Here is a 25,215-nt window from a genome sequence, read left to right as displayed (position 1 = left end):
TGTGTCAATGTTAATGACTTAAAAAAGTGACTTGGCCAATTCCTACAAGTTACTGAACACACCCACCCTGGAAGTAAAGTTTCCTGTGATTCTGATCCTTGACACTTTATGCTTTAACAACTTCTAAGAAATGGAAAGCGTGGAGCAAAGCTGTGCGGCTCTACAGTTCTGGATGAAGAGAGCACAGGTTTTGCTCTCGAGGAAGATGGTGCCAAGGTGGTCCACTCAGACATGAGACCGCTGGCCTTCCCACAACCCCTCCTGCCAGGAACCATCTTTCCTGGCACTGTTTTTCTAGTTGCCCCCAAGAGTTCCTCTACCACTTTTCTATGAGCTTTCCATTTTCCTACTACCAAGAAACACCACTCACACTGTGAATAGTACACACACTTTTTTGTATATGCACAAGCCAAAAAAAGTACACCCCACAAAGAAAGTACAAGCCAAAAGCAGGCTCCCAAAGAGAGCAGTGACTGTAACGAAACAGAGAGAATGCCAGAGGCGAGGGACCTCGGAGGAGTAGGAACCGAGCACAGGGCCTTTTCTTTACAACTCCACACCTAAGACTATTTTACAAACAACAAAGATACTGCCCCCATCAAGAACCATGAAATCACCCACCCACGAGATAGACACTGGTCAAATCATATTCTTTATTTTTAAAATAAAATTTAATAAAAACCCAACTTACTTTGGTTGTATACCATCAAATATTTCTTGTAATGCTAGTGCCCCATATTTTATGCAATACAAATTAATAAAGACTAAGAAACCTGTTAAGAGAAGATGCAGAATGTCAGTAGAAAGGACTCACCACACTCCACTGGTAATTTACTAACATGAAACCTATGCATAATCATTAACCCAATGACCATCCTTGGCATCACATAGATCTTCTGATGCAATTTAACCTGGAGATTTCTATCTTTATGTTACAGACCTTTACATGCAATCTCTGATTTGTATTTCTTCACATTATTTCTACTGGAAAAGTGTTTTAATACCTAAACTTAATGTAAAGCAACCTATGGAGCATAATACATTTGAAACTAGGGTTAGCAAAACACAAACATTATCAAGATGTTTTCTATGTAAAGTTTACAAATGATAAAAAGTATATTATCTGTAATCATAAAGTCTTCTGGAAATCACCCAAAATAATTTACTTACTCTTGATAAACTTTGTTGTTTTGGAATTCTGAAGCCTTTGGAATAGTAGAAGGAAAATTTGTTTCCGGTATTGGTCAACTGATTCACTGAAGAATTGAATAAAACAACAATATAAATCCAGAATTTTTGTGAGACCCTAACAAAACCCTGATTAAATGCACAAGGTTATGCGGGCATACTCACGGAGGCATGTGCTCTATTATACTGTTTAGAAGATAAAAACCTTGGTGGTCATTTGCTTTGGATGCAATCAGCTTCTGGAAGACACCCAGTAACCCGGGCTACGACAAACAGATTAAATGATAAACAGTTAAAGAGGCAAAGATTAATTATTCCTAAATAGATGACACATATTTTGAAAAGGGTTCATGTTGAATAATCTGCTTTGCCTTTTCTCTTTAGTTCTTACTTCTGAAAGGTAAGGGGGAAATCCCACCATAAAAAGTCACTGAAGTTAAGTTCTTGAAGTTAACCTCTCTGGCTCTTGTTTTATTTTCTGCCATGAATATACATCTGTAATAATTCAAGGATTAAAATACACGTAATCATTTACTACTCCTTCCTTTCCATTTTATGAAGTTCAATTATTTTAAACACAGAGAATCTTAAAACCTGCCACTCCCAGTTTCTTCAAGCACCTTGGAAACTGTCATCACTTCAAATGCCCCCAACTCACAATTCTGTCGGCCGCGGCGCTTGCTATTGTGCTGGAACCGCGTTCAAGGAAGGCCTGCAGCAGCCTCACCAGGGCAGGGATGTTTCCTGTTCTTTCCCAAAGCACTGGCTGCAGGAGGTGCGGAAATAAGGCCATGTAGGAAGACGGGATGTCATTTTTGTGTGTTTCCAGGAGTAAAGACATCACTTGAAAGACGTATGGAATAAACTCTGTCAAAGACAGTGCAGGCAGCCGTCAGCCCCGTAAGGCACATTTCTCGGGCAGGCTGCACAATGCCATCACCTGGCTTAAGTTCCTCACCAAAAAAGGCAACTTCCTTACCTTGTACATCATTCTGTAAAATTTCAGTGAACACCAGGAACAAAGCCTCCTCAAAATTTACAACAGCAGCAGGGTTAGCTTTGCAAGTTATTCTTATGGATAAGCATATTGCTTCAAACATGTAGTGATTAAAGTGAGGTTTGCTTGGGTTCTGAAATTAAAAAAAAAACAAAAAACAAAAAACAAAAAACCCCCCAATAACCTAATTATTCTAATAATCCAAGTGACTATAATAAATAACATTAAACATAAAACACACCTAAATGTTCTAGAACACATTTTTAAAAATTCCAGTAAATTAATACTTATTTGGATTTCTCTTTTTTTCCAGCACTGGGGATAGAAGCCAGGACTTCAAGCACATTAGACAAGCACTCTACCACTAAGCCACACTCCAGCACTATTTGGATTTTTTTTTAAATGGCCAAAAAGTCTACTGTAAGGAAACGACTCCCTTCAGAGTCACGGGGAGATTACGAAGCCTCAGCTCCTACCCTGTGTACTCTGAGAGCCACCTGCAGACAGTGGTGGTGGACGTGTGCGGGAGCCGGGACGCCAGACCTGCTCTGCACTGGCCTTAACTTTAGTGGGCCTCATGCCGTGCCCACAGGGATGATTCTTCATACCAGCACTTTTCAATTTTCTTTTCAAGCAAGGAAAATACAATGAGTGCACCCATGCCAGGGGCAGCTACAGGACCTACAGCTCTTCTCCTCCATTCCCTGTCCAGGCCCAGTAGTTTTTTACGGGGAACTTAGCTGAAAAATAACTACTTGTTCCTTAAGTCCCTTTGACACTTCCTATGAATTTATCTCATTTTCACAGTGAAGTTAGGAATAGGCACCTATAAAAATTCTGTCAGCCTCAAACTCATTTTATTTTTAAAATTCAGTATTAATATTTACATATGAATCAAAATAGCTATAAAAATATGTCCAAAGAGTGATCTTCATTTTGGGGAAATAAGAGTAAGGAACAAGAGGAACAAGAACTTTTGTCATTTTATAGAAGTCTGAATATCTTTCATGCCCATACAAAGCTTACCTTCTCCCATTTAAAATCAATTTGTTCATTTGCACTTTCTTAATTTTCTACACAAAGATATTAAAATGAGAACAAAAGCATATTCAGGCTTCTGAGCCTATACTTAAAAAGATGACCTGTTCTATTCCTCTCACTTTCAGAAAAGCATATCAAGCTACTGGTCAGTAGAAGGCACAGACCCTCCCCAACACTTCACTTAGGGCCTGAATTCAGGTGCCCCAACCGTTTGGAGCAAGGTAAAAACCACCTCACTTTCAAAATTGGCCATTACCTTACTAACAGCTAACAGCTTCTGAGTAAGCTGAGTGATGAGAGTAGGGATATAGGGGATTATGGCTTCTTGCAGGAGGGAGAAACTTCTCATGATAGCTGTAAAATACAAAAAGAGCAAAAACAAAGAGTCTAGTTAAACCTTAGGATGAAACAGTGACTGGAAGGGAAAACCCACTAATTCCTCAAATACCCCCAGATAGCTCTCTGCATTTAAAAAAATAAATTTTCCCTCCTTTTATTAGGACAGGAGTTGACAACAAAACTTAGCTGGGGAATAGTGAGTACTTCCAGAAGGCCCAAAGCCTAAAGACTTTAAAAAGTGACAATAAAAATAACTAGATGACTCAAGAGGCAGACCAGCAGGTGTGAGAGGGAGCTGCCTTAGCTTCTCACTTTGTATCAGTGGCACTGATCACTTTGTATAAATGGTTAGTTAGCCCCAGCGTAAAGAATCATGACCTCAGCCCACGGCAGACTAAGAGAGAAAGCCAGCCACCTGACTCCCTGAAGAGATTAGGAACCCAAGAAAAAAATCTGAAACTACATATAAAAGTAGACTCCACACTGCAGAGATACTGCTCATTAACAGATGCCTAAAAAATGTGGCATCTATTTGTAAGTTAACTGTGTAACAGTTCTTTTTCCACAAATGTCATTTCCAGAATCACGTTGACTGGCCAGAGCACCTAGTTTGTGCCAGGCCTTACGGGACAGAGCCATCTTCTCTGGCCTCCTAAATGCACACACGCTGACTCCTCTCCCTCACACCTCCTGTGGCCATTGGTTCCTGGAGAAATGACCTACTGTGTAGCCACTAACTCAGGCAGGACTATAAACAGTTGTACCTTCCTCCTGTGTGAGTTCCCCTGACGAGGTTAAGGATGCTGATGATGAGTGAGCAGTGGCCCTGGGCTGGCAGAGTCCTGCCCTCACTCACACAGCTGTGCTCCTGAGCAGGAGCCACACCCCACTCTCACGTACTCCAGGAACACAGCCAAGAATACAGCCGCTCAAGGCGCTGGAACCCCCTACACCCCTAAATACACAAACACAGGCCCCCAGGAGTCGTGACCAAGCAGGCAGGATCAGGGCCAGTTTCTTTGCAAAGCATTTCCTATGATTCAGACACTAGGCTTTTGGGATAAACAGTGAAAATGATGAAGATCATCCCTGAGTTAGAGCTGGCACCAGGGTGCTCTCCTAAGGGGACCCCGGCAATCCAGCAGCGTACCCAATTTCACCAGCGCACCCAGGCAAAGTTGGCATGTGGTCTGATTTTTGCCCTCACAAACTCAACATAGGAAAGAAAAAATAGTTTGCGATGTTTTCTATGATAAGGAGTTCAATATCAAGCGTAAGCAAAATGGTTCTAAAACAGTTATTAATAAAGCCATTTTTTATTTTTAAACATCTAAACCTACCTATTTCTGGTAAACAGTATTGAGGGCTTACCCTTGTGCTCTGAGGTTAGACACTTAGTTACATCTGTATATAGGAAAAGGTGTACCTTTCATAATATATTCATTTTCTGAAGAGCCAGGAAGTGTGAGAGCTTTGAAAAGGTTCGTTAGCAGAATCTCAACAAATGGTGCGATTTCTGCAGCTGTAAAACTACAGATGAGAAAACAGGTTTCAGTCACTTTATTTTATCAGAATGCATCTATTTTATGCCTACAAGCCCAAAGACTTGGGAGGCTAAGATAGGAGGATTGCAAGTTCAAGGCCAGCCTCAGCAACTTAGTAAGACCCTGTCTCAAAATAAATATATAAAAAGGTCTAGAATATAGCTTCTGGTTTCAACCCCCCGTACTCATAAACAAGTAAAAAATAAAGCAAGCAGTGTCTATTTTGGTAAGCTGCTTCAAATCATTTTTGAATAAGACAAAGTATAAACGAATTAAAAGTACACATTTATTTCTCTAACTCCTAATGAAATTTTCAGGGATATCTTTGACTATTATAGCCACATACACCCCCAGCTTAGAATCCAGTACTCACAGAGTGGCATTGTTAGGTCCACGCATAGTGAACAGTCTTTCAAGGGCGTGTGCTGCGTAAGTATGGACAACAATACTTTCAGCTTGAAGATGATTGATTAAGAGAGGAACAGAGACTAAAAGATGCTCTTTTGGTACCTAAAAAATAATAGTAATAAACATGTTCTAAATCCACGGGTGCTGTCTTTGAGGAAAAGATAATCTGAAGACAGGTTTTACTGATTTTAGAAACAAAGTTTTTTCTTCTTCTAGCTCTGTTATAATGGGAGAGGATACTTTTGAGAAATCAAATTTTCTACCTCCACACCACAGCTCCATTCTCATTCTCTCTTCCAATTCTCTTTCTCTTTTCTCTAAGCACAAAAGTGTCACCAGGGCAGAACCTTATAGGAAAGTGAACGTACCACAGAAGGGCAACATCATGGAGAAGCAGAAGACTTCACTAATATTAAGAATCATACTTCAGAATAAGTTCAAGATATTTTAAGCCTGGTTGTTTCTTGGTTATATGTATCCAATTGGCTGATATCCCAAGGATACAAAGACCACAAAATAAATAAATAGCATTCAATATTCTTACTCTAGTGAGAATATTGGTAATTATTTTCAAACTATTTATGCATCTTAGGATATAGCAAATAAGGAATTTACACATAAATATAACATTAAAAAAGTTTTAAAAATCCTTATAATCTTAAATTGAATCAGGAACTATTTTATTTCCTTCTCAATGTATTTTCTGGCCCTCCCCTATGAAAAAGCCTAGAACAAGCGACAAATCTTCAGTAAATATGCCTAGTATTCAGACATAATGATCTCTAAATGCCAATTCCCACCTTTGTGAGTCGGTTAATTGAGGTCTGACCAGGAAATGTATAAGAGGAGCCTGGAAAATCTTGGCATATACAAAGGAAGGGAAATTAAAGGCCCCTGAGTTGAAGACATGACACAGAAACCTATATGAAGGGGCCCTACTGCCCAAAGATGGACAACTGCAGTACCCAAAAGACCTCCAACTGTCACCTTTTGAGGTTAATAAGGCACCAGGCTCATTACTATGAAAACTTAAGGGGGAGAGGGAAGTCAGGCAAACACTTATCCTGTATTTCCTGTGCAGACTGGTAATTACTATCTATTACAACACAGGCGGTGGTTGTACAACATAATGAATAAACCACTGAAGTACATAAAACGTTAAGATGGCAAATTTTATATTATGCAAAGTATAGCTTGATTTTCACAATACGATAAAAATTATTGATGTAAAGTCTTCACCTGAATCTACTGACCACTCTGGAAGTAGATGTAAGTCACTGTATATGTCCTGAAATCAAAGTGTACCTGTAATACATTCATGTCTCACCCCTGATTCAAATCTCCAACTCTACCAATATAGAAGTGATACAGGGAGCCAGAGGAACAAGATAAAATACCACAGTGATACACCAGTCATAAGCAGAATGTGAGAAACTTTCCAAGATAAATGCCTGGTTTATCTGACAAGTAAAAGGCATACAATGGGGAAGGGAAAGGATCTCTGTTTTAAATTAAGAGAACTGAAACAAAATTATAAGTGTGAATACTGAAGCCCAATTTTTAACAAAGCCATTATAAAAAAGTAAGATGCCAAAGGAAAATTAAGCATCATCAGAAATCCTAAGTTATTAAAGAGCTAGGGCTGGTTTTGTTAGGTGTAGACATCACATATGATGGCACAGATCAGAGAAGCTGGTATGTATAATAAAACTCCTAAGTGGTATAGCAAATGAAAAGGTACTCACTTGATTCCTAAAAATCATAATATATTTGATACCATCAGCTTTAAGAACAGGAAATTCATTCACTATTAAAAAAAAAAAAAAAGTTAAAATTACTTAAGTGGAAAGGACAGTTACTCTCCAAATGAGTGACAACACAGTTTTAAAAAATGATAACTACAATATCATATAATTAAAGTACACCTAATTATATAATGATCTATGTAGCCACTAATTCAGGAAGGATTATAAGCCATTTTATCTTCCCCTTGCCTTTAAGCTTATGAACAGATGAGCATGTACTACTTGTACAATTAATTAAAAAGATCTGGGCTATGTGCAAATACATTCTCAGAACACCAGCTATACTGAATCAAGATCATTCTTTCTAGCTGAGATTTGCTTTGAATTACTCTAGTGGTGGGAAAATAAAATAGTAAAAGAGATAAAACATTTGCCAATTGTTAAAGCTGGATGATGATCACACAGAAGCTCATTATAGCACTCTGTCTACATCTGGGTGTATGTAAATTTTCCAAAGATTGTTTCAAAAAAGGAATCATCTTGCCAGGCATGGTGGTGCATGCCTATAATCCCAGGGACGCAGGAGGCTGAGGCCAGAAGGATAACAAGTTTGAGATCAGTCTGACAATTTAGTGAGACCTTGTTTCAAAATAAAAGATAAAGCGGGGTGTGGGGGTATCTTAATCTGGACAACACACACACAAATATAGGAAAACTGTTCTTAATTTATCAGTTTCAAGCACTTTGAAATGTACTTCAATTTTTAAGAGTTCATTTTTCAAATGGGAGGGAAAAGGAAACCAAAGAATAATTCCTATTGATACATGATACCAAAATTAAGGTTTAGTCCAATCCCTATCTTCTTTTAAATAAACAACATACACTTTATCAAAAGTTCATTTCAAGCCAAGCACAGTGGCACAGGTCTGTAATCTAGCGGCTAAGGATGCTGAGGCAGGAGGATCATGAGTTCAAAAGCCAGTCTCAGTAAAAAAGGAAAGACTAATAAGCATCTCAATGGGACCCTCTTAAAAAAAAAAAAAGAAAGAAAAAGAAAAAGAAAAAAAGCCTCATTTCAGCTCAGGAAGCTAAGGCAGGAGGATCTTGAGTTTAAAGTCAGCCTTAGCATTTCAGCAAGGCCCTAAGTAACTAGCAGTGAGATCCTGTTTCTTTAAAAAAAAAAAAGGTCTGGAGTTGTGTGCTCAGTTGTTTAGTGACCTTGGATTCAATCCCCAGTACCGCCCCCCTCAAAAAAGTTAATTTCAGTTAATTGTGAGGTGGTGCCCATCTGTAGTCCCAACGGAGGCAAAAGGATTGCAAATTTGAAGTCAGCTTGGGTAACTTAGGAAGAAACTCTCAAAATAAGAAAAATTTTAAAAAAGGCTGGGATATAGCTCACAGGCAGAGGTTTCCCTAGTAAACACCAAGTTCTGGGTTCAATACCCAGTACCACATATGTAAAAAAGTTCATTTCACATGGTAAGAGCTGGGGATAATATCCGACATTTCACTCAGTAGAAGAAATAACTGAGAGAGAAAGGAACAAGTTATTATTATTTTTTTCCTGTATTGTAACTCACCATTAGCTGATTTTAAATCAGGGAGGATGTGATTCACAAAGAACTCAGTTAGGTTTACAAGTTCATTAGCTTGAGTAATTCCATGCTGAAAAGGAAATGTGAAACAGGGTAAACAACTTGTAAAATGAGAGATACATTTATTTCTTTTTTAAATTCTGTGATCACTGACCTCTGCTACAGAAAGAAAACTGCGCTGGAAAGACTTACCTTCTGTGTTTGGGCTTTTGATGCCAAAGACGTCACCAGGTAAATGGCAGCATCTTTGTGCTTCCAGTTGACAGATGGGTTTTTTGCATATTCCTGGAGCATGGAATTAACGTAACCAGAGAAGATTCCTGTCACAGGTCCCTCAAAAAACTTGCATAATCCTCGTACCAGATCACAGGCAGCCCTTCGTCTAGTATCAATATCTATAAAGTCAAAAGGAAATATATTTCGGGAGAAAGAAACCACAGCCAACCAGTGATCCAGCTAGTAAGAAAAGAAAACTGCCACCTGGTAATTGTCAACAATGCAAATCATGAAGAGAACACTGTCTCCCTCCATAAGAAACACAAAATGAGAATAAAATCAAGGAATCACAGAATTATCATAAACATTACCTAGAATATTAAAAAAAAAAAAAAGGTTCAATTTGATATGTTTGTACAGGCCCACATGAGTGCTGCTTTTTAAAGCTGTACAAGTTAAAGAAAATGGATCTCAGTACAGACCTTATCCAGCTGCTACTCCTCTCCATGAAAAACAGCCTGAAAAGTGATCCTAAAAGACTTATAGTGAAAAAACAAAACAAAATACACACCAGAGCCTTCCAAATCTCTTCTTATATACTCCTCAGAATTATCTTCAAATGCTTCTTCATCAGCAGCTACAAAGAAAGTTGGTATTTTACAATAATCTCCAAAAGATACAACAAAACCACTGTTCTCTACTGCCAAGTATGCGGAAGAGCGTGCAGAATGGCCTTTTTACAGCGAAGCACATTTTCCTGTCAAATGACTCCTTCAAATACTCTAAATCATCACCTCAAGTAGCAACCACCACCCTGAAAAGCTAGTAGTAGGTAATTCCCAGTTTTGAGACACTGAGTGTCCCTGGAATCAGCTTTCACTTATAACTTTCAACAGTGGGTTGAAGATCAGTCCAGGAATGCTTTCTATTGTTCCACATAAGGACATTAAAACAAAAGAAACCCTAGCTATACTCACCATCATTTGGTAAGTCATTTCAACAAATAGGGCAGACAATATCAGAATAAAGATCTGTCCTTTAAATGCAGTTTAAAGAAAACACAGAAGGAAATAAAAACCTCACACTTACCATCCTTAACTTCCCAGTTTGTTCCAGACTGATGGTTTGAGAAATCACTATCTAATGACTACTGTGATAGAGAACATGATCCCTTCCACCTTCACTACTTGTTCTTCACAACTACCAGAAGAGGGATACACACAAATAGAGGCTCTTAGAACTATTTAACTTCAAACACAAGCTAAGTGAGTTTTGATCTGCATATAACTAGTTAAAGATCACTTAACTGTTTAAAAAACAGCTCTTTGCCTTGGTGAAGCACTAAATCAAACAAAACCTCATCTTTTCCATAAATTGAGACCCTATTTTTCTTCTATATAGGATATTCAAAGTCTTACTCAATATTTTTATGAATAAACAAACCCCTACAGTACAAGCAGCTCATTATAGGAAGACTCATGTCACAGACGTCACATTTTCTGTCTTGGTTTAGAAAATAGGAAACTGACCTGCAAGGAGTTTTATTTGTAATCTAATCAATTAGACTGAATGTTATAAGAAGTAAAAGGAAGCCTTATGTTAACATATTAAAAAAAAAAAAGCATTTACTCCCCTGAAAACCCTTTACTTTCCCATAATTACCTCTAAATTCCATGTTAGGCACAATAACCTTTTCACAGATACTTGTCAGAGTGTTCTGGTCTTCAAACAGATTCTTATAATGAGGTCTCTCACAAACTGAAGCCAGAAATTGAATTGCATTACTCACCAACTGAAATAAAGCAAGAGAGTATTTTTAAAAAAACCAAACACTTTATTTCTGAGGAGGGACAGGGAGGAATTATCTTTCATTTCTCTCTACCACCATCTTACCAAATCATATTTAACCTCTTGACCTGTGGTAACTAGTAAATTCCAGATGGCTGTGACAAAACGAGGCAGGTACCGCTGAAATTCTTCATCATACTTTTGTGCGTAGAGTGCAGCATTGTCACAAATCTGTGACTTTAAAAGCTCCAATAAGCCTGCTTCCTCTTCATCCTCACATAAGAGAAAAGAGAAAATTCAAAACATGACTTTAATGGTTTACAAATAGTTCATCCAAATTTCAACATTCTCTACCATAAATAAGGGGAGTAATTTTAATTTCTGAGACTCTTTAAAATTTAAATTTAAGGGTTAGGGATGTGGCTCAGTGGTACAGGCTTGTCTAGCACATGCAAGGTACTGGGTTCAAACCTCAGTACCACATTAAAAAAAATAAGCAAAATAGAGGTATTATGTTCATCTATAACTAAAAATATATTTTTTAAAATTTAAATCAATTATTATAAACTACATCTATACCAACAATCTATTCATGGAGTCTTTCAAATGAACAATGATGGGGGACACTGGCTGACACCTGTATCCTAGCAACTTGGGAGGCTAAGGCGGGAGGACCACAAGCTCAAGCCCTGCCTTGATAACTTAGCAAGACCCTGTTTCAAGGAAAAAAAAAAAAAAAACCAGGGCAGGGGAGGGCAGAGATATAGCTCAGGGGTAGAATGTTCCTAAGTTGAATTTCTAGTACCAAAAAAATAAGCAATGAGATATTTTTTATTATTCATTGAAAGCAGCCCTCGAAGTTTTCAAGTTAAATCCTTTCCTTCTGATTGATGAATTCTGAAGTATTTCCATATCACACTCAAAAAAATGCCCATCATAGAAACCTGAATGATAAATAGCACATCACACACTCTGTAACAGTTAAAATAATCGTGATGCTGCCTCCCAAAAGGGTTTATCATTTCAAATATATTAAGATGTGCAAGTCCCTACCCATAAAAAAAGTAATGTTATAGGATTCTCATTCTCGACATTTTGGTTATAAACTACAGAACCAGCATGTTCACTCATACAACTTACCGCACCACCTTTGGCTGCTTTCACATTACAACTGCAGAGTCGTTGGAACACAACTATCTGGCCCCACAAAGTGGAAAATGTTTACTAGCTGGCCAGTTACAGAAAATGTTTGTCACCACAACCTAACTGGGATGGTGATTTGGGCCAAAGACCTCACAGCTTGTTCCTTAAGACATAAATTTACTTTAGATGCTAGTGTGAAGAAAATCTTTGTATTTTGAAGAAGTGGCGCCTTGATTTAAAACAATTTTCTTAGTGGACTAACAATTATCTTACAGGAGCCACATTTTTTTTTTTTTTTTTTGCGGTGCTGGGGATTGAACCCAGCTATCTCCGCAGCCCACCACATCTTTTTTGTTCCTTTTAACTTAGTCAAACTCTGAGTGACAAAATTTTTTGCACAACCATGGTTATGCTCTCCTTTGTGTATCCCACCTTCAAAATCTGAACTGCTGATTCTATTTTATCATTTGACATATTCTAAATATTTTATTTTATGGTTTGTTTGCAAGGAAATAACTTTTTTTGTTTTTCAAAGGTACTGGGGATGAACCTAGGGGTGCTCTACCATAGAGCTATAGCCCGAGCCCTTTTTGTTTTTTTCAGATAGGGTCTCACTAAATTGCCCAGGCTGGCCTCCGACTTGCAGTCTTCTTGCCTTACCCTCCCAAGTAGCAGGAATTACATGCATGCACCACCAGGCCCAGCACAAAGTAGATCTTGAGCACATTAATACATGAACAAATGGATGGCACAGAATAAGCACTGTGTGTTGAAAAGTATGTATCACAAAACACAGATCAGAAAACTTCACACATTATAAACTTGTACCATTTTCCCCTCTCTCCCAGGTTGTGAATGATTTTTTAAAAAAGAGGCTATCATTACAGAGGTCTAAATTATTTTAAGAATCTTCAATGACAAATAACATATTTCATAGAATATTTACAATGTGATTACTTTAAAGCTTTACTTTCAATAATGTAATGAAATTGTCTAATCTGCACACTGTTACTTAAGCCAGGCCCAAAATGTTATCGTACATAACCAAATATAGATTATCAAACAGAAGTAAATATTACTTGCACTTGTAGCGTTTTATCTATTAACACTCTAAAAGTAAACAGGTTTTCAGAGAGTACCCAAACAATTCTTAAAGAAAAATGCTACTTTTGCAACACTTTAAATACTTACATCAGTCTGAAGAAGCTTATTATCCAGTGTCAACAAGGTATGAAAATGGTTCATCCAAGTTTCCATATTATCTTCAAAAAATTCAGGGAGATCCTAAAGAATAATCATGCTGACTTGAAACTTTCAATTTAAAAAATAATAAGTATGCTATTTAATAAACTCCCCTATCATGCCAAACATTTTATACATGTCTGTGGGCTCAAGTCCAAATTTCTCTTGAAAAAATTACCTATTGTGACAAGAATTCTCTGCTCCAGCTGTTTATGGCAGCTAAATAAACCACTCTTTTTCTCTTTTTGTGCATTCTGTGTGTTCTCCAGAATTGGATCCTGGTCCAATCCCAATCTATTTACTCCTTCAAGGTCCAGTCACAACTATCTGGTGCCTTCCTTAAAGCCAGTGCTTACCAATGCACCCCTCCTTTCAGAACTACTGCACTTCCTGTAAAAGGACAAGCAACTGGGACTCAAACACACCGTCCTACAAGGTTGCTGATTTCCTGTGGCATAGTATCATACTCTCTTCTTAGGGACAAGCCCCTGAGAGGAAAGATGATGCCTCCCCTGGCTTCCCTGTGCTTCCCAAGTTATCAAGAGCTTCATTTCTCGTGACTTTTAAGAAAGAGAACTCAAAAGAAGGCATAAGCAAAAACAGTATTCATTCAACTAAAAATTTCTCAAGCTGCGGTGCGGCTGAACACTGATGTGGGGCACTCACTTGGGCTGTTCTCTCCTGCTGTACCCCAGAGAATCCAGTCTTCCTCTGGGCAATGTGCAACCACTGAGAGTGTGGTCATGTTGTAGGATAAGTCTAGCATTGCCTATGAATCATAAAAAAGCCAAATCCAGCTGTGCATAGTGGCTGAGGCAGGAGAACCTCAAGTTTCAGGCCAGCCTAGGCAATTTAGCCATAATCTGAGGATGTGGCTAAGTGGTAAAGCATCCCTGGGTTCAATCGCAATAGTCAAAAGAGGAAAAGTAAAAAAGGCAAATCCTTCCCCTTCTTAATATATAGCAATCTGTGTCAATTAACACCCCTAGCTTGGTCCTGGAGCTCTGAATCTTAAAATTAATGAATCACAAACAGAAAAAATGACTGGAGGCTACAATCTCAATAGCTACACACTAACCAGGCCACATGTGCTATTAGCACATGTAGCCCTATTTCCTCTGAAACACCACAGGTTCTTATCCTTTGTGAAGCCTGGTACCTCATCCTTCTATCTCTTCCATATCTTCCAATAAAAACCCTTTTGTACAAGCTAGCCAGGCTTAACCAAAATATTGTTCCTCTAATGTTAATATCCAAGCATGTGAACAAAAAAGGAAACCTTAGAGATCTAATTTCTCAGGGCCTTCAATAAAACAGCATACTGGGAGAATTTCCAAATGGGTGAGTGAGGACATGGGGTTTTCTTAACTTATTCCCCCATGAAACATCCATTAGCCTATCTAAGGAATACTATGACATGAAACAGTGAGTCAGGCACAATGGTGCACACCTGTTATTCCAGTTACTAAGAAGGTTGAGGCAGAAGGATCACAAGTTCAAGTTCAGCCTCGGCAACTCAGTGAGACCCTGTCTCACAATAAAAAGAGGTGGGGATATAGCTTACTGGTAGAGTGCTTGCTTAGCTTGTGAAAGTCACTGGGTTCAATTCCCAGTACTGAACACAACAAAACAGAACTGGATAAAGTTCATGACCAATAGGGAGAGTCCAGCATGGTGGTACACACTTGTGGTCCCTGCTACTTGGGAGGCTGAGGCAGGAAGAATTCTTGAGTTCAGAAGTTTGAGGCCAGCCTAGACAACATAGCAAGACATAATCTCAAGGAAGAAAGAAAAGGAAGGAAGGAAGGAATAAAAAGAAAGAAAGAAAAAGAGAGCCAGACAAAGTTTTCTTTCAGAAAAGTTAAGACTAGCAAACAAGTTTTTATCTACTGGTTTAAGTTTGACATCCAAAAAATGAAAATACAAAACAAAAAAATTAAATGAAACTTACCTGAAAGTTTAAACTATAGAACAGTTTTGAGATCAGAATCAGGGAAGAAAAAAGAACCCTCAGGGCAGAGGCATCATTTGCATGGGTACTGCACAGTTCAATGGTGGCCTTGGAAAGGAATTTAGGAAATGGTTTTAGTGTTAAGCCCCACATGCTCATCTCGGTGAAACAGCCCTGCTCTCTGCAGAGGCTACTCCTATTTCTTCTTTAAAATGTAGCTTTAAATATTGTTAAGAGACTGAAAAACAAGTACACGTTTTTAACTTATCCCTAATAGCGTGCTGAAAAATCTAATGTTGATATTCTGGACCACACCAGTCCAATCTCCTATGTACATATGTATACACGCAAAATTGTTTTACATGCTCTCATTAAATAATTTGACACTTGACATTCATGTTGTTTCTAATTTTGTTCATAATTCTAATTATAATAAACAGGCTTATCTATAGAACTTTTGTGCACACCTCAAACTTTCAGTGTGAGACTCTAAAAATTAACATCAAGGCAGTACAGTATAAAAGCATAGTTTTTGAAAGATAGAAAGATCTGTATACAACACAGATTGTTACTCATAAAGAGCATTATTTTAACAAAGTTATTTGTTTTATTATGAATCCTAACGCTCTTATCCTAACATAGGAACAATGCATAATAACCTTACAGAGAATATGAGAATTAAATGAGAAAATATACATAAAAAAGCTCCACACTGTGTACACCTACTATGTAAAAGACACTCAACAAATGTTACTTCCTATATCCTTGAGTTAGGAAATATAGTATTAAGATTTTCTCAACAAAACCACAGCATACATCATTCTTAATGGTGAAATGTTGAAACCTTCCCCAGGAATAATTACCATTGTTATTCAAAAAGCCTTGTGTGAAGGTCCGAGACAGTACAATAGAACAAGTAAAAGAAGTATGCAAGAATTGGAAGAGAAAAAAATAAAACTATCATTACTTGCACATAACACAAGTGTGTTCATAGAAAATCCACAAGAATCTTCAGCTAAACTGTTATACCCAATGAGTTAACCTAGTAAGTTAACTAAATATAAAGTCAATAAGCAAAACTTAATTGTAAAAACCCCAATCACAAAATGATAAAAATTATGTATAGACCCTATGTATTACAAGAGCAAATTTTAAAAAAACCACTTAAATACTATCTGAAAAAAAAAAAAAAAAAAAAATCAAATGCCCCCAAATAAATCCAACAAAAGACATAGTTTCTACTACGAAAAGTATAGACCAATATTGAGTAAGATTAAGATCTAAATAAATAGGTATACCCAGTCATTAAGAATTAAATACTGTAAAGATCTAATTTATTTCCTAAACTGATCTACAGAATCAATTAAATCCCAAGGGGAAAAAAAAAAAAAAAAAAAGACTTTTTCTTTTCAATGAAATATCCCACTCTGGACAAGCAGTACCATTTGTAAACTGAATGGATCAGGCACAGAGTATTTATTTCACTGTACTCTGGCTAAGACTTCTCTTTTTTGGGAGGGTGGGGTGGGGTACTGGGGATTGAAGCCAGGGATACTTTACCCCTGAGCTACTACATTCTCAGCTCTTTTTTTTACTTTGAGACAGAGCTTGCTAAATGGCTTAGGGCCTCATTAAATTGCTGAGGCTGGCCTCAAACTTGTAGTCCTCCTGCTTCAGCCTCCCAAGTTGTTGGGATCATAGGCATGCATCAATGTGCCCAGCTGGCTAAGACTTTTTTTAACATCATTAAAAAGAAATAAAAATCTCTGGCAATCTTATAGGTGGGAAAAAATTATCTCACTTTGCTTAGTTTTATTTTTTTTTAAATAAAAATGTACCATCAGTAATATTCTAGTTATGAAAAACCCTTTGTACACTCTACATTTTATTACTGAATATTATATAACCTTCCCCCCATTTTTTTCCTTCTTTACTGAGGATGGAACCAAGGCTGCTCTACCACTGAGCTACATCACTAGTTCTATTAATGTTTTGTTTTGAAACAGGGTCTTCTTAAGTTGCTGAAGCTGGCCTCAAATTTGTCATACTGCTGCCTTAGCCTCCTAAGTCACTGGGATAATAGGGATGTGCCACCATGTCCAGCTAACCTTCCCTTTTGAAAATAAAAAATGAACAGCTTTTCTGGAGTTAGATTTGAGTCAGGCATGGTGGCGCTTGCCTGTAATCTCAGTGGCTCAGGAGGCTGAGGCAGGAGAATCAAAATTAGAGGCCAGACTCAGCAATTTAGCAAGGTCCTAAGAAACTTAGCGAGATCCTGCCTCAAAATTAAAAAATTTAAAAGGTGGGGGGGAAGTGACTCAGTGGCAAAACGGCTCTGGGTTCAATTCCTGGTACAAACAAACAAAAACTAGGTTTGAGCCAGGTGCAGTGGTGCACACCTACAACTCCTATGACTTGGGAAGCTATGGCAGGAGACTGTAAGAGATCAGTCTGGGTGACCTAGCAAGACAATGTTTCAAAATAAAAAATATAAAGTGCTAGGGGATGTTGCTCAGTGGTAGAGCATCCCTGGGTTGAATCCCAAGTACCACAAAAACAAAAAGAGATCAAAAATAAAAGACCCTAACAACTAGGTTTAAGGCCTAACTATTAGCTGTGTAAACCCTCTTTCCTTATCTGGAAAAGAGGGGGTTAACATCTTTTTCTATTCTTATACAAAAACCAAGAACACCTTTAGGAAAGTAGCTTATGCACTGAAAAATGATTAATGAATTTATTATTACATATTCAAATCAAAATGTGGATTTTTTTAAGAGACACATAATTACTTGGGTGAAACAATATGGTGCCTTCAATCTGTTTTTATATATTCCTACAAAAGTAGGGGAATAGGTAAAAAACCCAAAACACTGGCTAGCTGTTACATTTACAATAATAAGAGTTCATCACACCATCTTCTTTATTTCTGAATGGTTTGAGACTTTTCAAAATAAATGCTGCCCCTCACCAAGAAAAGCCACTCTACCAAAAAAGCCTTCAAATATTTCAAAATTTACACTAAAATTTAAGCAATTTTAAAATACTAAGTAATTTAAAAATATCTCCAAGATATTATTCCATACCTTAAATAGATTAGTCAAAGGCAAGGCAAAGGCATCCAGAACAAGTTTAATTTCAGTCCATAACTCATTTGACTTAAATTCATGCCGATATCTAGAAAATTAAGGTAAAGTAGGTAAATTTGCAAATTTTGTTTACTCACTTTAGGTCTTCAAAGATGGATGTTCATTAAACATTTGAGTAGACATCTAAGACTAGACGGTTTCCTGAAATTCAAAGGGAATTCTTGGTTTTCTTTTTAAAAGAATTGAAACTCATTAATTCAGAGGTAATAGGGTAATATGAAATAAACATGTTACTTGAGAAGAAACAAACACAATATTGAACCAAAAGGCTTATGCTCTTAATTTAGAATGGTCATATTCAAAGGAGTAAGAACAGTCACAAAAATGTAGCAAATATCATAGAAAAAGCATATGAAAAGAATAAATTTCTATAGTAATACCTTTTAAATAATGAATGTGCAGTACGAAGGACTCCGTTAATAACATGGAAATCTCCACTCTGAAAGCGATTCACCATTTCTGTCAACAAGTCAGGCCATTTCTGAGGGAAATCTTCTCTGCCAATAATACTAATAGCATCACTCAACTGGGGAAGGAAAAGATGAATCAGATGAGAGCCTTACAAAGGAGCCTACCTACAAAGCAGAGGTACATTACCTGCTTCTGAATTTGCTCAGGGCTGCTAAGCATCAAGTGCACTATGTTGGCTTTAATGGCTACGCGATCAGCTTCACAAATTTTGTTTGGTTCATCTTCAACCTAAAAGAAAAAAATAAATAAATAAATCAATGAGTAATGCAAATCTGTATTCATGTAAACGAGTTTGTAGATAAAAATAGAACTATTTTTAATTTTCTAGTTTTCTAAGTAGGCTGCTCCTCAGTTTCCCTCTACATGAATTGGTCACAAATTCCTTTAATAATCTAATGAAAGCACGAACCCTTTCCTCCCTAAAATGTACATTCCCTCCTAAACTTAAATATTTTACATATAAATCAGTGAGGTTTTCTGACTTCCTGATGCCAGTTAAGAATTTCAGTTCTGGGCTGGGAAGGTACTTCAGTGGCAGAATGCTGGCCTAGAATGTAGGAGACCCTGGATTCAATATCCAGCACCGCCAAACAAACAAACAAACAACAACAACAAAAAACAAAACAAACAAAATTCAGTTCCATACACTAATCAGAAAACGTGATTAAAATTTTTATGTTTATGTCATTTTTAAAAGCTTCAAGTAAACTTTCACCTAAAATCAAAGATCTTTTCTATGAAAACTTCTTGAATATTACTAGTTAAATGCACCTCAGACTATATCACACAAAGAGGTTCTGGAATTCCCTAGTTTTATAAACCAAGACAGAAAAAAGACTAGTATGCCTACAAGTAATCAACTGTCCCCCTGCCCCGGGGAAGGTGGGGAGCTCCAGGGATTGAACTCAGGGGCACTTAACCACTGAGCCACATCCCAGCCCTATTTTGGATTTTATTTAGACAGGGTCTCATTGAGTTGCTTAGTGCCTCGTTCTAGCCGAGGCTGACTTTGAACTCTTGATCCTCCTGCCTTAGCCTTCCGAGCTGCTATGATCACAGATGTGTGCCACTGTGCCTGGCGGAGGAATGGACTTTTAAGCAGACTTTTAAAGATTTACTGAATCATTTCTTCACCTATATGGTAAGAGTTGACGGACTATTCAAGCTTCAAAATTGTAATTGTTCTGTAAAGACTTCTATAAGATCAAGAAAAAAGATTCTAAATAAATATTTAAGCAGGTTTAAAGCTGACGTTTTAGAAAAACTGAACATTTTTGGCAACGTTAGTAGTTTCTCAACTCCAGCATCACTGATATCTCAGGCCAGGTAACTCTTTTGTGAGGAGCTATCTCGTACACTGCAGGATGAACAAAAGCAGCCTCTGGCCTCTACTCGCCAGATGCTAATACCAGCCCCAAATATTGTCAAATTCCTCCTAGTGGACAAAACTACCCTTGTTTGGGAACCCATATTGTGTGTGAAGGTAGGGAAATTCTTAATTTATAATTTCATATTAGCTGTTAAACTTGTAGCACAAGAAAGTTTCCTCTTAAAAAATTTTAATGTCTCCATATCCTACAGACAGAGGGCAATCACAATCTTTTATCAAAAATTAAATATCTAAAAAACCCCCAAAACGAAATTATTTTGTATTCTATGAAAAACAATCTTTTTTTTTTAAAAGATGCTGCCTAGGCTGTGTTGCCTAGGCTGACCTTGAACTGCTATCCTTCTTGCCTGTCTCCTAAATAGCTGGTATTACAGAAACATACCACTATACTCAACTTAAATTTTTAATGATTTTTTTCAGTTTTAATTTTACCAGCCCACAACACAAATAACTTCAATTATTCATTTATACTGTGTTCTTACACACCATCTCTTTACTAGGAAGTGACCTAGAGTTAAAAGTTTAACCATAAAGGAGATTTAAATCAAGTCACAAACTTTTCAACAACCTGTGTTATGAGTTCAAAGAATTAGTAAGAATTCAAATTAAGTAATTTAAATTTTGGTAATAGGCCCTATTTAATTTTATCTTTAATCTGTTCTCAATCTCTTAAGAGCACTGTTTTTTATAAATCTTAAAAAAATATACATCAATAAAATACGTACAATTCTCCAGTTCCTTTTAATATAGTTTTTGAATGTTACTGAAGCACACACTTTGATGACATTATCCTGGGACTTCTCCAATAATGTTAAAAGCAAGAGTGGATAATTCTGATTTCCTTCTACAGATTCGAGAAACTTCTCAGCTGTAAAAGAATTTTCATGTTAGAAGACTTGTTGTAATAAAATCATCTCACTTTATATTCATATAAACTATATACACATTAAGGGTCAAAAAATTTAAAGATCAGGATATTGTCCCTTAAAACCCATTGAAAATCTACGGGGCCTCATGTTTCCTATCTACTAAATTATTTATATATAATGATACATGACATTTATATAATGCTTCAATTCAAATCACTTTACCACCCATTAATTCATCTGATGCTCACACAACTATAAAGTGATCCACTGGGATTATCACTTCATCTGAAGAAGCTACTTCCCAAAGAGATAAAGTAACTTTAGGGTGAAAGTCATATATTCTGTCTTGTTCTAGAAAGTATTATTAGTAATATTAATACTAATATTTCTTTTACAAAACTGTGATGAAAATCAAATGACTTAATTCATGCTAAAACTGATTATTAGCGGTGTGCGTCTGGTATGGTGCTTTACTCACATACATTTCATTAAGTTATCACTATTACCCGGAAAAGTGACAGTATCCTCATTTTATTCGCTTATTTATTTTTTGGTACTGGGGATTGAATCTAGGGGCCCTTTGCCACATATCCAGTTCTTTTTATCTTTTGAGACAGGGTCTTGCCAAGTGGTTGAGGCTGGCCATGAACATTTGATCCTCCTGCCTCAGTCTCCTGAGTTACTGGAATCAAAGGGATGTAACACCAACACCTGGATATCCTCATTTTAAAGTCAAGGCCATTCAAGGTTTGTGTCAAGATCAAAAAGCTAAAAAGCTTTCACCACTGAAAAAGTTTTACTCTAATCCTAACTCTACCATACCAGCCCTAAACTTTCCCGAGTATCAGAAATGAACTTATGCCAAGATTTTACCCACATATTTTTTTTTTTAGGAAATACTTTTTTAGTTGTAGATGGACATAATACTTTTATTTTGTTTATTTAATTTTTTATGTGGTGCTGGGGATCAAACCCAGTGTGTCAACTATGCTAGGCAAGTGCTTTACACTGAGCCACCACCCCAGCACATTACCCATTTTCAACCCATATAACAGTCTGAGATAAATTTCCAAGATTTATTTATCATAGTAAAAGATGACTTCTTTTAATTTTTCCTATTGTTTCATAAGGAAACAACCATTCCAAAATTCCAGTAATTTTTGAAAAGCTCCACCCTTACGGGAACATTACTGTGGTTTTGTATGAGTACAGGTTTTGGCTGTCTGACTACCTTTTTAGTGGTCAGCATTTCATACAGGGCTAACACTCGCTATCTATGGTTTGGGGAAAAGCCCATATAAATTGCCAGATCTCTTTCCTAATAGCAATCAATACTGTGGAAGCAATCTTCTCACAAGTTTGTCTGATCCTTTCCGTGTCTATCCCTTCAACTTATAGAATACTCATACTGACACGTTTCTGCATATTCAAGGAGTCTCAAAAGGTCTTCCAGTTCACCCACACCACTGTCACATTCAACTGAGGCAGTACACAGTGGTACTTACAAATTGGGGTCCACACACACTTCCGTTTCAAGATTACTTTTTAAAGATGTTGACTGTCTAGAATATGTAAGGCCATGGTTTGATCCCCAGCACCACCAATAAGAAAAACTAAAAGTTGCTAAATCAGTCTAGTACCAATATGAGAACTGATAGGTTTACAACTCTTCCTCAAAATGCCAGCTTATTTCTACACTGTCTGAATTCATAAAGCATAGTACTCTCACCTTTCAAAGATATACATACATAACTCTGTGTGTACACGTACACACACACACACACACACACACACACACACATCTACTTATTTTTACAGTGCCATGGGTTGAACCCAGGGCCTCAAGTGTGCTACATCAGCATTCTACCAGAGCTACATCTCTGGTAAAAAATTGCCTAGCCTTGCATGTGCCAGGCAAGTGCTCTATCACAGAGCTACACCCCCCAGTTCCCTAAAAATAATTTTTGACAAGTATTGGCAAAGGCTTTCTGGGAAATTCTAAGAAGATTAAAGCCATTAACTTACTTTACTCAGGAACACATTACTTCTTTAAGCACTAATAAAATCAATATGCCGTCTCAGAAACCACACAGCTGCTGGGGGCATGGCATGCGACTACAGGGAGGAGGGCAGTGGGGGCATTGCTGAGACAAGAGGATGGCCAGTTCAAAGCCAGGCCCTAACCAACTCAGTGAGACCCTGTCTCTGAATAACACACAAAAAAGGCTGGTGATGTGGCCCAGGGCCTAAGCGTCCCTGAGTTCAATTCTGGTACTAAAAAGAAGAAGAAAAAGAAATCACACATACTTATACTAACATGTTCACAGTGCTATTTACTATATACAACATTTAAAACACACACCCTTGTCTTCAAGAGACACAAAATCCTGTGTAAGAGCATGACATGAATAAAGTTCTGAAGGAGCAGATTAGGAGTATTTCTGGTTAAAATAGCTTACATCAAGAACCACCAACTGACTGCTCATAAGACTACCTGTTCCCCAGAAGAAGTGTGTTTGGTGTGCATTGTCTCAAATTATTATTAAAAATAAATAAATATACTGAAAAACCCAGGTGCACTTTACCCCTGCGTTATATCCAGTCCTCCTTTTTAACTTTTGAAGGTCTCACTAAGGTGCCATGACCTTCCTGCCACAGCTTCCTGAGTCACTTGAGTGCACTGCCATTCCTGGCCTACTTCCTCTTTTTCTGAAGTTAGTTGACATCATTTAAATATGAGAGCTGGGTGGGGTGGTGCATGCCTGTAATTCCAGTGATTTGGGAGGCTGAGGAAGGAGGACTGTGAGTTTAAGACCAGTCTCAGCAACTTAGCAAGACCCTGTCTCAAAATAAAAAGGGCTGGGGATGTAGCTTAGTGGTAAAGCACCTTTGGGTTCAATCTCCAGTAACCTTCACCAAAATATATCAGGACACTTAATATAAATATCCTTATTTTTCAAGCAAAATAGAAATTTGATCTTATAAAATTGACTTGAATCCCCAAAGTTTAGCTGGTTCCAAATAATATTTGTTCATTAACCAGGGTATGTACTGACAGGACGTTACCAGTCCCAACCTGGCTGGTCTCCCTAATTATCTTCACATCTGACTTCTGTTGAGTATCTCAGCCGGAAATTCTAAGCTTATATTGAGTGTCTAATGGAAACTGGTCAAACTCAGGAAAGGAAAAAATCTAGGTCTTAAAAAAGATATTAATTAAATCAAAATTAACAGGAGGATAAAGAGACAAGCTCTGATTATTTGGCTCTATTCACTTAATCATTTTTTAGGTAATTACTCTCATTTCTACACCTGATTATTTTACCTATAAGGCAGGCAGGTTTTAAGTAAGGCTCTTCAGGAAAGCCAAGGGACAAAGCATTCTAAACAAATACTTTTCTAAGCAGTCTAAACTAGTACCTTTTATCCCAGAAAATGATAAACAAAAGCTATTTTACTCAAGAACAAATAAACCATGAAAACACCATGAAACAGCAGTTATAAGCAGCCACTCGATACACACTATAAATTAAGAAAAAGAATCTAAGTGCAAATCTTTCATCCTCTGAATTCATACTCAATCAGATAAAGATTTCTCTTAACTCTCCTTAAAGAATTAATCAACCACAAAACATTTATTCTTTACCTGGACGTCTGATAGCAGGATCAGGATCAAGAGTCTTTTTTAAATATTCTGTTAGTGTTTGCAAATTTGCATCACTGAGCTCCATTGCTATAGAATCTAAAAGAAAAAAATGAAGTATGGGTAATTGATTACTTAGAGGCGTAGTGATTCACACATATGAAGTCTTTCATATTATGGATGATCTCTCTGAAAGTCATGCATTTGTTTTTGGTAAGGGCTATAAGTCCAACTCAAATGAGACAAAAGTTCAGAAGATGGGCTCTAAAAAAAGGTCATATTCTGAGATAAGGGAGAACAAACACTCCATAACTTTTCCTGTGCTCACAGGCATAGAAAAACAATGTCAAAGAACTGTTCAAAGTCACCAATAAGTTTATATGACATAACACTATTAAAAAAGCCTAGTAAAGGGTGAAAAATTACTCTCAAGGAATGTTTTAAAAAGTCCCACAGAACAAAATCAACATTTTTCTTTAGTGAGACAGTCTTGCTTTGT

The 25,215-nt window shown here is 37.2% G+C and overlaps 1 protein-coding gene across 1 annotated transcript in view; it reads right to left on the bottom strand.

The window, feature by feature from the left end:
• The window catches only part of CSE1L (chromosome segregation 1 like), a 39,238-nt gene that overhangs the window by 4,915 nt on the left and 9,108 nt on the right, over positions 1–25,215 (bottom strand). The window contains exons 2-22 of the mRNA XM_079128830.1: positions 24,720–24,815; positions 20,930–21,072; positions 18,941–19,042; positions 18,724–18,869; positions 18,281–18,371; positions 15,198–15,305; positions 13,196–13,288; positions 10,967–11,134; positions 10,736–10,865; positions 9,645–9,710; positions 9,050–9,252; positions 8,843–8,927; positions 7,263–7,324; positions 5,483–5,619; positions 4,992–5,095; positions 3,483–3,580; positions 2,168–2,318; positions 1,847–2,055; positions 1,354–1,451; positions 1,171–1,256; positions 692–773 (exon numbers count right to left, since the gene is read on the bottom strand). Coding sequence (XP_078984956.1) covers positions 692–773; positions 1,171–1,256; positions 1,354–1,451; positions 1,847–2,055; positions 2,168–2,318; positions 3,483–3,580; positions 4,992–5,095; positions 5,483–5,619; positions 7,263–7,324; positions 8,843–8,927; positions 9,050–9,252; positions 9,645–9,710; positions 10,736–10,865; positions 10,967–11,134; positions 13,196–13,288; positions 15,198–15,305; positions 18,281–18,371; positions 18,724–18,869; positions 18,941–19,042; positions 20,930–21,072; positions 24,720–24,815 — 2,458 coding nt within the window. The remainder of the gene's footprint in view (positions 1–691; positions 774–1,170; positions 1,257–1,353; positions 1,452–1,846; positions 2,056–2,167; positions 2,319–3,482; positions 3,581–4,991; positions 5,096–5,482; positions 5,620–7,262; positions 7,325–8,842; positions 8,928–9,049; positions 9,253–9,644; positions 9,711–10,735; positions 10,866–10,966; positions 11,135–13,195; positions 13,289–15,197; positions 15,306–18,280; positions 18,372–18,723; positions 18,870–18,940; positions 19,043–20,929; positions 21,073–24,719; positions 24,816–25,215) is intronic.

This window comes from Sciurus vulgaris (genome assembly GCF_902686455.1).
Source record: "Sciurus vulgaris genome assembly, chromosome: 2".
NCBI lineage: Eukaryota > Metazoa > Chordata > Mammalia > Rodentia > Sciuridae > Sciurus > Sciurus vulgaris.
This window is presented reverse-complemented; position numbering and strand designations above follow the sequence as displayed.